The sequence below is a fragment of the Mytilus galloprovincialis genome, chromosome 5, assembly GCF_965363235.1.
Source record: "Mytilus galloprovincialis chromosome 5, xbMytGall1.hap1.1, whole genome shotgun sequence".
NCBI classification, from domain to species: domain Eukaryota; kingdom Metazoa; phylum Mollusca; class Bivalvia; order Mytilida; family Mytilidae; genus Mytilus; species Mytilus galloprovincialis.
In genome coordinates this window covers 9,500,214-9,513,805 of record NC_134842.1, presented here as the reverse complement: position 1 = coordinate 9,513,805, position 13,592 = coordinate 9,500,214, and the positions used below count along the sequence as shown (strand labels likewise).

The 13,592-nt window shown below is 31.6% G+C and overlaps 1 protein-coding gene across 1 annotated transcript in view; it reads left to right on the top strand.

Moving 5' to 3' along the window:
- Positions 1-2,240: 2,240 nt before the first annotated feature.
- Positions 2,241-13,592, top strand: part of LOC143075094 (carbonic anhydrase 2-like) — a 28,461-nt gene continuing 17,109 nt past the window's right edge. Inside the window, exon 1 of the mRNA XM_076250391.1 lies at positions 2,241-2,442. Within this exon, the coding sequence (XP_076106506.1) occupies positions 2,379-2,442 (64 nt within the window). The 5' untranslated portion in view covers positions 2,241-2,378. The remainder of the gene's footprint in view (positions 2,443-13,592) is intronic.

The following is a 13,592-nucleotide window of genomic DNA, read 5'->3' as shown; positions in this document are numbered from 1 at the left end:
GGTGACCTATAGTTGTTAATGTCTGTGTCATTTTGGTCTTTTGTGGATAGTTGTCTCATTGGCAATCATACCACATCTTCTTTTTTATATACATTATGTAATTTATAAACGTTATATTATATAATAACTTGGTTTAAACTATTGGTGAAAGGACACCAGCTGATATGATTGATTTGCGGTTGAAATAAGATTTCATTTATCAACGCCTATAGAGATGCTAGTATTCAACCGAATTCAAAACCAGTCTACATTATAAAAGGTTCATTAACATCATCCAAAAATCGGTTATAGTCTGTAGGTTTCTTATATATATGACTTATGTTTACTAAGATTACTCAAGCTGCTCCGTTGTGTCCAATTGCAAGAGCTTATGACAACTTTGACCAATTAAATTAAAGCTTTTTTAGAAAAAAAACCCATAGCAACAACTTTATCGTCAGACACAACCTATGTTGATATTAAACACGAGGAACCGTTTTGATCTCCTTATTAGATTAAAGACTAGATTAACAGTTTGCACATTTTGATCACATAAAGAGAAAGAATGGTATCATTTCCAAAACACGGAAAACCAATATTTTTAATGCCCAAATTGCAGATTCTGGAAGCCAACTGAGAACATCAAACATAATAGTGCTAGAGGTATAGGTGGAGGGTTGCGATCTAAAAAAAAAACATGTTTAACCCCGCCTCATTTTTACGCATGTCCCAAGTCAGTATTGTATGATTTTTAATTTTAGCTTCTTTTATATTTTTCGGAGTTTAGTATGACGTCCATTGTCACTGAACTAGTACATATTCTTGTTTAGAGGCCAGCTGAAGCCAGGTGCCGGGTTTCTCGCTGTATTACAGACCCATTGTTGCCTTCTCTTTGGTCGGGTTGTTGTCTCTTTGACACATTCCCCACTTCCATTCTCAATTTTTCATTAAAAAAGGAAAGATAGTCAAAGGCAAAATGACGCATGTCATCAATATCCAATCTTCAACTACATGTTGGATCATGTATAATATTAGCTACCAATTCACAATGTTTGTAACTCGATTCTTACTTTTTGATACACAATACTTATTTTCTGTTACTCGATTCTTACTTATTGTTACTCGATTCTTACTCTTTGTTACTCAATACTAACTTTTTGTTACTCGTTTCATACTTTTTGATACTCGATTCTTACTTTTTGATACTCGATACTTACTCTTTGATACTCGATACTTACTTTCTGTTACTCAATACTTACTTCTTGTTACTCGATACTTACTTTTTGTTACCCGATACTTACTTTTGTTACTCGATACTTACTTTTATTACTCGATACTTACGTTTTGTTACTCGTTATTCTCTTTTTGTTACTCGATACTTACTTACTGTTACTCGATTCTTACTTTTTGTTACTCGATTTTTACTTTTTGTTACTCGATACTCTCTTTTTTTCACTCGATACATACTTTGCGTTGCTCGATGCCCCGTTTTCATAATTTGATACTCACTTTTACCACTCGATACTTGATACTCGATAAAAGGAAATCATCTGAGCTGACAAGAAAAACTAGAATTATGCTCTATAAATTTGTAATTTGTTTTCTTCAAAATACATTCAGTTTATATCTATCATAACAATATCATGAGGAATATCGTACTTATATTTCTAACTAGGCAAAAAATCGTCTCCTTCGATACATCTTATGATGGGATACACGTATATGATTTTAATATTTGTTAATTTCGAATTTTGTATGTTTATAAAATTGTCATTTGTATGTCATGCATGTAAATCTAACTATTTTGATTTCATACTAATAAATATTTTAATTTGATTTGCTTTTAATCTTATCTTAGCAGTAAATCGGTAGTTTTATCAGAATAAAAACGAGTTGTTCTTTGACTACAACAAAACTACAAGGCCTTATTTTATTTCCTGATTCCACGAAATATAAAACAAACAAAAAGAAAAATACAATATCTCTATAACTCTATGTATAAATGCAAATGAGATAATTTATAATTCGTCTAGGAGTTTAAAACCTTATCAAGACCTTCCAAAATATCTTGTTAAATAATTGAAATGCAAATTATAACTTTCATTATAAAAGTGAACGTCAACTGGAGTTAAACATGCAAAATGATGAAATAAAATAAGACAATTGTTTATAGTGGGATCAAAAAGTATGATACTAATTGTGATTATTATTATATCCTGAGATAATATTAATAAACAATTTGCTGGCAAGCCTCCAAGTTTCGATAGTTCTGTTCCGCCGATATAAGTACTTACTATACTATGCTGGGATGTGCTGATTGATCATATGTTTAAGAGATTCGCAGCTGACCACACTAAGACATACTTATTGGATATCCAGTATTTAGCGACGGAAGAATAATGTTTTATTCTCCAACTTTATTAGTGTTGTTTGGCTTAATTAATGACTTTGTCACATGTGCAGGTAGGAATATATTTATGCATTTTTCTTTAATTTTAATACTTATTTATTGGACATGTTGCCGGCAAGTTTGAATTTAATTATTGAAAGTTGTTTGGCGGTTTTATCTTTTACTCCAAACCTAGTTTATGTATTTATGAATCGTTTAACTTTCTGATCTGTATATGGTCTGATTAGAATCTAGACAGATAGTCAAAATATTATATCATGGAATTCCAAAAGTCTACTTATGACTTTTATAAATAAGATTGGGGGAAAAACACAAACAAATTTGTATGTATGTTCTAGTAAAAAAAAAAGATTATCAGAAGATATTTTCTATGCACTTTTAGCATTTTATATTGAAGAGTAAGAAAACAAGAGAATGAATTCACGTACACATTTAGATTTTGTTTTAATTTGTCATTAAAGGGAATTATCATTCAATAAGTTAGAATAGATATTTTCTAATTTTTGTGCTATTTTCACATTTCCTGACCGGTGTGAGAAAAATATTTCTCCTCACTAGTGAAAATCTGTTCTCGGCAAATGATTAGTCGAAATATGATTATGACGTCAAAATGTTGTGTTTAATTCTGAATTTTCCTATTGTGACGTCAGGAAAAAAGGCGACCAATGTCTGATGACGTCGCATACAAAGAACACAAGTTTCTGAAAATCTTTGAAAGCGAAGGATAAAAATCATCAGAGAAACAGATTCCAACACTATAACTCGTGTATTACGATATTTCTCCACTCTCGACAGTTAAATTTTAATTATTTAAAAAGCTCGGCAAGCCTCGCGCTTTAAATAATAAAATTTAACTGTCTCGAGTGGAGAAATATCGTAATACACTTGTTGCAGTGTAGGAATCTATATTTCTATTAAACAAAGAAGAGGTCTGACGTTATTCTTTGTACTAATAACTGTCAGTAAGTTATGGACGTCCAGTAAGTTGGGAGGAAATAGTTGCATGCATAATACAGCAAAGTTAACTATTTAACCACAGACAGGGGAATTACATTTACAAGTAATTAAAAAAATAAAAAAGAAGCATATCTTCGTTCACAGAAATAGGACAAACAATCATCACTTGATTTTAAAAAGCATTTTTTTTATTCCCAGAAATAGGATATAACATAAAATTCCTGTTAAAAATGATTTAATCAAATCTATGATTAATTAGTTCTATTAAGGTGTATACTTGTCGTACTCTCTTTTCAGCTTTTTTGCATTTTGTTCAGTTTTTGGGGTGAATTTAGACATTTTCTAAAGCTTTACCTACGTTCATCAGATCCTATTCAATCATACTTTTTGTACTTTTTTATAGTTGCTAATCTATGTCCTTTTTTTGGGAATGAAGAAAAGTTTCTTCAACAAGGGATTAAACAAAGATAAGTGCAAATAGTACAGTTATATGCATAATTTAGTGAGGTTTACTATTTGCACTTATATCTTGCTTAACCGATTGTATATGCTTTCGTGCATTCGAAAAAGAACGGTAGACAACTCCTTTTTTTATAATTCGGTGAAAATTTAAAGGACCAAGTGATTTATTATGTTATTTCCTTGACTTGTTAACTTATTATAGTTATTCTATGAAAAAGTTCTGTGAAAATAAACAGATGCATCGTTCCGTGTCTTGCAGCAGACGGATTAAATCGACTCATGATGATAACTGATTCATTCATGGTTTGAAAACTTCATTAAAGGGAAACTACATGAAACATATTTGTTTCCACTCTATTTTAACTTTTGTTGATTGTTGTCTCATTCGCAATCATACCCCATCTCCTTATTTTGATATCAATCATAAAAATATGCAATATTTAAATTTAGATATTTTTAATTTGAAGTATATGTAGGTCGTTAAATGTTGGGTACAGATGTCTTTGATGCAATAGATTACACGATTTAATTATAAAGCTGATGATCTAATCAAATCATTTGTATAACTGTGCAGGGGCGTGTGTGTATGGAACATTATGTAACATAAAACAGCAACACTATGAATATATAAGAGGTGGGAGGTAAAATGATATTAAGATATGTATTTACAACATGATATAAATCATTTTCAATAACACACCGTATGGCCAGGTTTAATAACATCGACTCAGCAACCCTGAGACAGCAAGCCACCTTATGGCAATGTTTTATTAAATTGTTGTTTTTACATTCGCAGGACCCGGTATAAATTTCATTTATACAATTTATTATACGTATATAAATCTTTAAGCTTTCTGTGTTCGATAAAATTCATATTAACTACAAATTCTTCACTCCATCAAATGACCAACACAATAAATGAAACATTCTCCGTTTCCATTCTCTCTTCTATTCGTTTGAAATTTAGTCCAATAATGTTAGATCTGCGATAACGAATTATTGTCCCTCATCGACTGCAACTCCATCTGCAATGTATCCAGCACACTGATGTACTCCGTCTGCAATGTATCGCTGTGGTACGCTCTGTCAACTAGACTATACACTATATATTTCACTAGTCGAGTGAGGTATTTCCCTGTCTGCTTCACCACGGGACATGATATATGGTGGCATGTTATATGGTGCAGATCAGCTGTTTTAAACCAATACCTATAATCTGTAAACATCTTCAACATTAAGATACAAATTTTGCTAGTTAAGCCAAGTCAAGAAGAAAAAAACAAGACGCATGATGTTAGTCCTAGAAAACCAGATGTCTTTTATTTAAATGACTATCTGGGTAAATCCGAATTACCTGTTATGTTTGTTTCACAGTTATGAAAGTTAAACTTTACACATGAATTCAGGAGTTTCATCAATAACGAAAACACACAAGCATCGGTTTCAACTAGTAGAATAGAAGATATGGACCTCTTTCCCCCGAATGTAACCTACCAAATTGTGCCTATCCCAGGTTTGCATATGTGTGAGCAACACGACGGGTACCCCATGTGGAGTCGAATCTGTTAACCCTTCCGGAGCATATGAGATCATCCCCTGTTGGTGGGGTTTGTTGATCAGTCTTTTTAAAAACTTCTATGTTGTGTTTGTGTATATACTGTTGTTTTCTTGTGGTCTTTTTCTTTTTTTCCAGGGGGTTGTTAGATTATTTAAAACAGTTGACTTTGAATTTCCTTTGGTATTTTTTGCCTCTCTTTTATGCTAAAAATGATATTGTTTTGTAATCAAGAAATGAGATGGGGGCGTACACGTATTGAGGAATACGAGTCCAGTGGCATATTGATAGTAAATATATACTCAGATTAAAATTTGGTATATTGGTATTCATATAGCGAAAATAACTGATATATATATATTGGGAAATCAGGGATTTATATTTAGTAATGAAGAGGAGGGACCATGGGGGATCAGTTCACTCAACTATGCTTGGTTCCTTTCGTTTTGCATAGAGACATTCATACGCAAAAACACACAATATATATTTACATATACAGGACTTCATTTTATAAAATATATCTGTAACTGTATAATATGATTATCCAGATACATGGAAATTAATTTCTAACTTCATTTAAAAGTCAACGCGCAGATCAAATTAACACCAATCTTTTTTTTAATGGTTTTAATGCATGGTATCAAGTAAACACGCAGATCTAATTAAAAGAAATCTGTGTTTTTTTAATGTTTTTAATGCATGGTAGGAAGTAAATGGATTGCTTGTTTCACTACGGTGTGGCTGTTTTCGATTATAAAAAATAATCTAAAACGTGATATTCAGCAAATGAGATTACATTTTGTAAAGTTGGAAACAAGTAGAAGTCTGTTGAACTAGCTAGGAGGTAGGCCTTTACCACACCCTACCAAAAGAATCAAATAAAATAATCCTGACCGTGATATAGTCCTATAATATAAGTCTTCGTAGGTCTCAAAATTTCTTCCAAATTATGTTCCTTTAAACTGAGGATAAATAATAAAAAAAAAATGGATATTATCAATCTTTTTTTACTTATCCTCAGTTGAAAAACTTTTCTTTCTCATCATATTACTGCAAATACGTGAATTTTCCTTATGAATCGGAAAATTAAGATTAATTACTATTAAAATCATATATTTTAAGAAAGATTATATGTTCACCCTGAAAAATAAAAATAAAAAAAAAAAATGAATGAGAAGGAAGAAAGTCATACATATAAAATGAGAAACTGTTGAAATTATGCATCAAAATCATCAAAATCATCAAAATTAGTTAAAAAATCTAGTGAACTATTTTGAATGACATTTAGACAGATATTCAGTTGACATCTTGCATTAGATATGTGTTCTGAGTTATCGGATATTAATCATATTGTGAAGTATGAGATCTTGACTTCTCTGTGGATATTTAATGTTTCATCAACGCATGCTATGTGTCATCAACATAGTGCTGTGAGATAGGAGAAGGAATTGTTACATCAAAACTGAATTAATATGTTTATTTTATTTTTTTTCTGACAAATCTTGGTTCTATGCCGTATAATTTGTTAGAGATAAAATATAGAAAGACAACTCGATTACCAATATACTAAAAGGACAAATTCAATTAGTACGAAATACACACATTCTACAAATTTAGAAACACGAAGCCAGGCAAAATTGGGGCTTATCTTGGGCATTTACATCTTTCATAATGCTGATATCTACACAGCCTTATGTTCTGTATTAAAATCATATACTTTAAAAATATTTTTTTAAAACCCCACTTGATAGGATGAACATGCCAGCCCCTATTGAGAAGGAGACTTTCATATGGTTTTTATGTACCTACAGGGACGCATATAATTAAAAGTAACTCATAGAATAGAGATCAGAAATATACTAGTACTATGTACATGTAGATGTTGACTGTGTAGTGGGATAGATAGCAGCTCGAAGTTTTATTCCGATAACCATACTGATTAAAGCTTAATTTAAAAAAGAATAATTTGTTACGTTATCTTTACTAGCTTACGCAGATGGCCTTGCTCTCAATAATTACCATGTCAAAACAGTAAGTGCATACTACACAGGGTTCTTAGATAATTTAAAAGCGGTTAATCTTTTCTGCAAATCGACAAAATATGTTTCAAAAAATTAATGAACAGAGAATATGATTTTTTATACATTAATTTTTAAAACTGTTCTGTCTTAAAAGTTATAAAATTCATAGAATTCTTCTATTTTTTGGAGTTATGATTTTAGAATTTTTGTTTTAACTGATTTAAACATTTAATGACATTAAATGATATTAAAAGTTTCAACAATTTTCCGAACATTTCTCTTCTGCAAACCTGGTAATTAATTCTTAAGTTTTATGTACTTATTTTTTGCACTTCAAGTTTAGCTTAGATAGTCACTAAATCTGCAGTTGATCAAATTTACCGATGCCAGCTTATGTATGACAGTGTAGATGTGGTTCTAACGATTAACAAATACAGATATATCTTAAGCTTCCTCCATTAATGTCCAGTCTATTGATTCCGACTTCGAGTAGTCTTCATCAATGTTTGTTTCAGACATTTGATCCAATGTTAAAAAGCAGCCTGTCGCATACACAGATAATAATCGATATCACCCCGAGGACGTTAGCCCCATTTACACCTTGATAGTATGGTTAATGAACAATGATTGCTTTCAATAATTTAAAACGTTTTTTTCGTCTTTTTTGTACGATAAAAAAATAAATGCAAGATATCCAAATTATATTTAATGGATTTTAGGTTTATGTCTCTGATGTTCACAATTTTGTGTTCTATCTTTTATACAAATAGTTCAATAGACTGTACAATTATTTTCGAAGTGCAATGTACAGATGGTACTTGGTAAAAAAAAATTAAAATACTATGAAAATTAAACAGCAACAGCAACCCCCCTCCCAAAAAAAAAAGCCATGGATGTCTATTAATTTTATATGCACTAATCCTTATACCTAACAAAACACATCGGGACTGATGAATGATGGATGGGTGATCGTTTAAAGTCCAGAGGCTAGATAAAAGCAAGGCCGAACATATATTAGTGCGATATGAATATGTACCCATCTTTGTACTCTCAGCGGGATCTTTCACGTTTTAGCTTAGAAAGCTACAATTTTTGGGAAGACATGTCACCCTATCCTTCTTTGCTGCTATGCCCTAGCAAAGAAGCAGCAAGCACAATGTTTTCAATCTATATTTTGACACGGCAGGAGATCGAAAAGACGACCTCCCGCACTCTAGGAGTACACGCTACGCTGAGACCACCGGGCGGCGAGAATGAATGGTGTAGCGACAAAAGAAAATACTTCATGCTTTTGGTTCTTTGCTTAGGTTGTAACTATATAGTCTGTTGTCCTTGGTTGAAGGAGACTATAATCCATACAGGAATATTTGTTAAAAAATATACTTCAAATTACATAATTAAGGCGTTAAGTATAATTGGGTAATCCCATCAAATGTGTCCAGAGTGTTTACTTATATAATATAACACAGGAAAAAATACTTTCACTGTAGTGTGACAAAGGTTTTTGAAAGTTATTTAAACTTTTATAAGCTGATTCATTAGAGGAAATTACTCGTCAAAAGACAAGTAGCTCTTGTCCTATGTATACGTGTATATTTGATCAGTATGACAATTTGTATTTGTAAGAAGTTTAAAATTGACGATCAAAAAGGTTTTTATGGCATTCATATAAAGGTTGGCATGCCAAAATTAATGAATCAAAGCTATACTTCTGCAAAGGAAAATTGTTCTATTCACATGTTAATTTTTATGTGTTTGTAAGTTAAATAAAAGGGGAATATTTCACTAATAATGTAAGAAAAACTTGTTTCATTAGATTTTTAGGGCAAAGATTTATTGTAAATTTGTAAAACATAGAACACTAGGCTTATTTCTATGCATGGGATCTCCATGAGTAACATATTCATATAAACATTTTCGTTTTCCGGAGATTTAATCTGGTACGCGCCAGTTTAAAATTTTTAGAAAAACAACCTTTTAACTATGCGGCGCTCGACTTCATAACTTGTGCGCACAACTTTAAAAATGGTGAGCACAACTTTCCACTCATGCATACGACTTTCAAACTCGTGCTCATGACTTTCGAAGTTGGTGCGCAAGACTTTCAAAATGGTTATCACGACTTTCAAATTCGTGTGCTCGGCTTTTTGACAGGCAACGTTTGGCCGACTCTATAAGAACGTGCTCACGAGTTTTAAAGTCATGTGCATCCGTTTTAAAATATGGAGCACTAGTTTTCAAGTCATGTACACGAAACTTTTTCAAACTGGTGCGCATCAGAATAAATCTCCGGCAAACACACATATTTATATTTTCCTGACACTAAAAGGGCGCTTTAAATTACCACCAAAAAAATCACGTTCATTTGCTAATAAACTTATTAGTATATACTGACTTCAAAGGAGAAAATTATAAGGGTCACAAAACACAATTTTGTGTATCAGATTAAGAATTAGTATTACATCTTTCAATTGTGGTTACTTAGGAGGTAACTGAAAGGTTACATGGGAATCATGCAACTGTAATATTTTTTTTTTGCAAAACTAGTAAACAGTACGACTATAAAGAAGTAGGGGTTTGATCAGATACTATATAGAAGTAGGGGTTTGATCAGATTGTCTTGCATTTTGAAGAAATTAATCAGAGGAGATGTGATTGATATTAAGGATTACACCATTGATTATTATGAATTACGCCAATTTTGATAATTACATGTACAGTGCTAACGCTGCTGATTCGATAAGATTTGAAGACTCCTGAAGTGTGTAAATCTAACTGATACTGTCTAACATGTGGTAACATTAAAACAATGATTAGTTATCGTACATTGTTCATGCTTTTTCCATAAATGAGACAAAATTCCTAAACAATATCACCTTCTTAATTATTGAACGATATCCATGTTGCTGCAACCTTATATAGTCTGGTAAATTAGATACAAGTATGCCCATTCGTTCTAACAATCTCAAGGTATCTTTCTGTATTATATTTTGAAATTATAAGTACATTCGGAGACATTATAATTGATTGATTGGTTTTGGTGTTTAACACAATTTCACACTCTTGGTTATATCACAGCCAGTTTGTATTGGTAGATCAAGCACTAGTATACCGGAGTGAACCTGTGAACTTTTGCAGTAAACTGGAAAAAATGGTCCATTAGATCTGATACATATCGACAACGAGCAGGCTTCGAAATCACAACCTCTGTGTTGAAAGGCTAGTTATCATTGTGTAGAGGAACTGCTAAGACCTGTATGGCATTTATGTTCTTATTCCATTTTACTATTTGGCTGCACTTTGTAGTTGTTTCGTTGATAACTTTTTTTTCTTATGATTGCAATTTATTAATAGATGCTAAGTTGGCAAATATTTATACACATTCAAGACATAAACACGTTAAAATCCGGGGTTGTCACTGGAAAACGGGAATACCGTGATTTTTATCATTTTTACCCCTACGACAGACCATCTAATTAAAACAATGTTTAGATTTTGCAATAGGTCAACTGGGTTAGAAATTGAGCAAACAAGCTGTTGCTATTTTAATATATTTGAAAATGTTTTTTTTTAAAGATTTTTGTGTCAAACACAAACCCTAATTTTTAAGTATTTTCAAAACTATCAAAATTCAGAGAAAAAAAATCTTTCACATCTTTAATGTATAGTTCTTTGTTGTTGTTAAAAGTAATATAACAAAAATACCGACTCCATAAAAAATTCAAAGCGGAATTCCTTCAAGTGTCAAAGGTCAAAATCAAAAGCTGAAACACATCAAACAAATGAAAACAAGTGTCATATTCCTGACTTTGTGCAGATATTTCTTTAATTTATTCATGTTGAATGGTTTGTCGTCGTATTGTTCTGTTTGTTTGATAGTTTACTTATTTACGCTTACATCATAGTTAATTCTTATTAGCATGGTTTTTTTTTTTTTTTATATATAATGAATTCAATTTGATTTATGCCAAATTATAGTTGAACAATCGGACAATCTGTATTCAATTTATAATATGACTTCCTACTTTTATTTTTTTTCGATTCAATTATAAATTATAATAGATGAGAAAATTTATCATCCTTTCCACATAATATCTAACATCCTCATCCAGGATGTTATACTCTGTGTTATTGGACAATTCAGACATCTCTAGTTTCCTCGTTACAGCGGACACAAAAGCATAAGGGATATAGTATTATTTTGGTCCAATGGTAAAGTTTTTTTTTTTATTTTTTTTTATATAATAACCCTCATTGTGTATACCGAACCATGTGGGCAGGACAATTTTTATACGACCGCAAAAAATTTTTGCGGTCGTATATTGGTATGACGTTGGCGTCGCCGTCGTCTCATCCGAAGACACATTGGTTTTCGCACTATAACTTTAGTAAATAGAAATCATTGAAATTTAAACACAAGGTTTATGACCACAAAAGGAAGATTGGGATTGATTTTGGGAGTTTTGGTCCCAACAGTTTATGAATTAGAGGCCAAAAGGTTCCAAAATTAAACTTTGTTTGATTTCATCAAAAATTGAATAATTGGGGTTCTTTGATATGCCGAATCTAACTGTGTATGTAGATTCTTAATTTTTGGTCCCTTTTCAAATTGGTCTACATTAAGGTCCAAAGGTCCAAAAATAAACTTAGTTTGATTTTAACAAAAAATAAATTCTTGGGGTTCTTTGATATGCTGAATCTAAACATGTACTTAGACATTTGATTATAGGCCCAGTTTTCAAGTTAGTCCAAATCGGGGTCCAAAATTAAACTTTGTTTGATTTCAACAAAAATTGAATCCTTGGGGTTCTTTGATATATGCTGAATCTAAACATGTATTAAGATTTTTGCTGATGGGACCAGTTTTCAAGATGGTCCAAAATTAAATTTTGTTTGACATCAACAAAAATTGAATCCTTGGGGTTCTTTGATATGCTGAATCTAAACATGTATTTAGATTTTTGATATTTGGGCCTGGTTATCAAATTGGTCCACATTGAGGTCAAAAGGGTCCAAAATTGAACTTTATTTGATTTCATCAAAAATTGAATTCTCGGGGTTCTTTGATATGCTGAATCTAACCATGTATTTAGATTTTGGATATTGGACCATAATAGGTAAATGTCCAATTTAAATTTTTTTAATTTTTAAGTTTAAGTTCTTAGACCACATTCATTCTGTGTCAGAAACCTATGTTGTGTCAACTATTTAATCACAATCCAAATTCAGAGCTGTATCAAGCTTGAATGTTGTGTCCATACTTGCCCCAACTGTTCAGGGTTCGAACTCTGCGGTCGTATAAAGCTGCGACCTGCGGAGCATCTGGTTAAAAGATCATATAGTACAAAAGTACATTAAAAATAAAACAACTTCAAACATAACAAACACAACAGAACATTCATAAGTTTTAAGGGATACTTTTCCTGAAAAAAGTTCTAAATGATTTTTATCTTCTTACAATATAAAAGATACATCCTCCACGTTTAGGATAATTTTTATGGTAGTAAACAGATCATGTTCCACCTGTGGCACCTGTCATGTTTCTCATGATAAGTACACATTTGGTGACGTCACAACCAAATAAAAAGAAAACAGGATTGTGGTTACAAAAAGATAACGACAACTGCAACGTATTCATGGCTATCTCTGGCACAGATATTTCATAATGGTCATCATGCATCTAGTGATTGTGTCCTTTTAAAAAAGGCAGATTTTAACGTTACCATTTGGAACCATTTGTTTAGATGGTTTCCTTGTAAGCAGGAATCCTCTATCAAGGAATTAATTATAGGAAACACAAGCTCTATAATATTGTATCAATTGAGATATGTTAATTTTGCAGGCGTTGTTGAAATTTTGATATATAAACATGGAAGTTCCATTTGGTACGGGGTAATCATTCTTTTTGTGAATATTATACAAATATAGCCTTTGTATGAGGTCGATACAAGGATATATTGACCTGAAAGAAGTATATTGACTGAGGACGAAGTCCGAGGTCGATATACTTCTTTGGGTCGATATATCCTGTATTGACCTCATACAAAGGCTATATTTGTTATATTATTAATTTCCGACCATATTTGTATCAAAATCGTCATTTAGGTTTGTTGGAATTTTATAGATCATATTACATTGTCTCCTTGACAATAACAACATATTAGTTGTTATTTCATTTACTTTTTTTTAAACATCTTATGTATTTGAA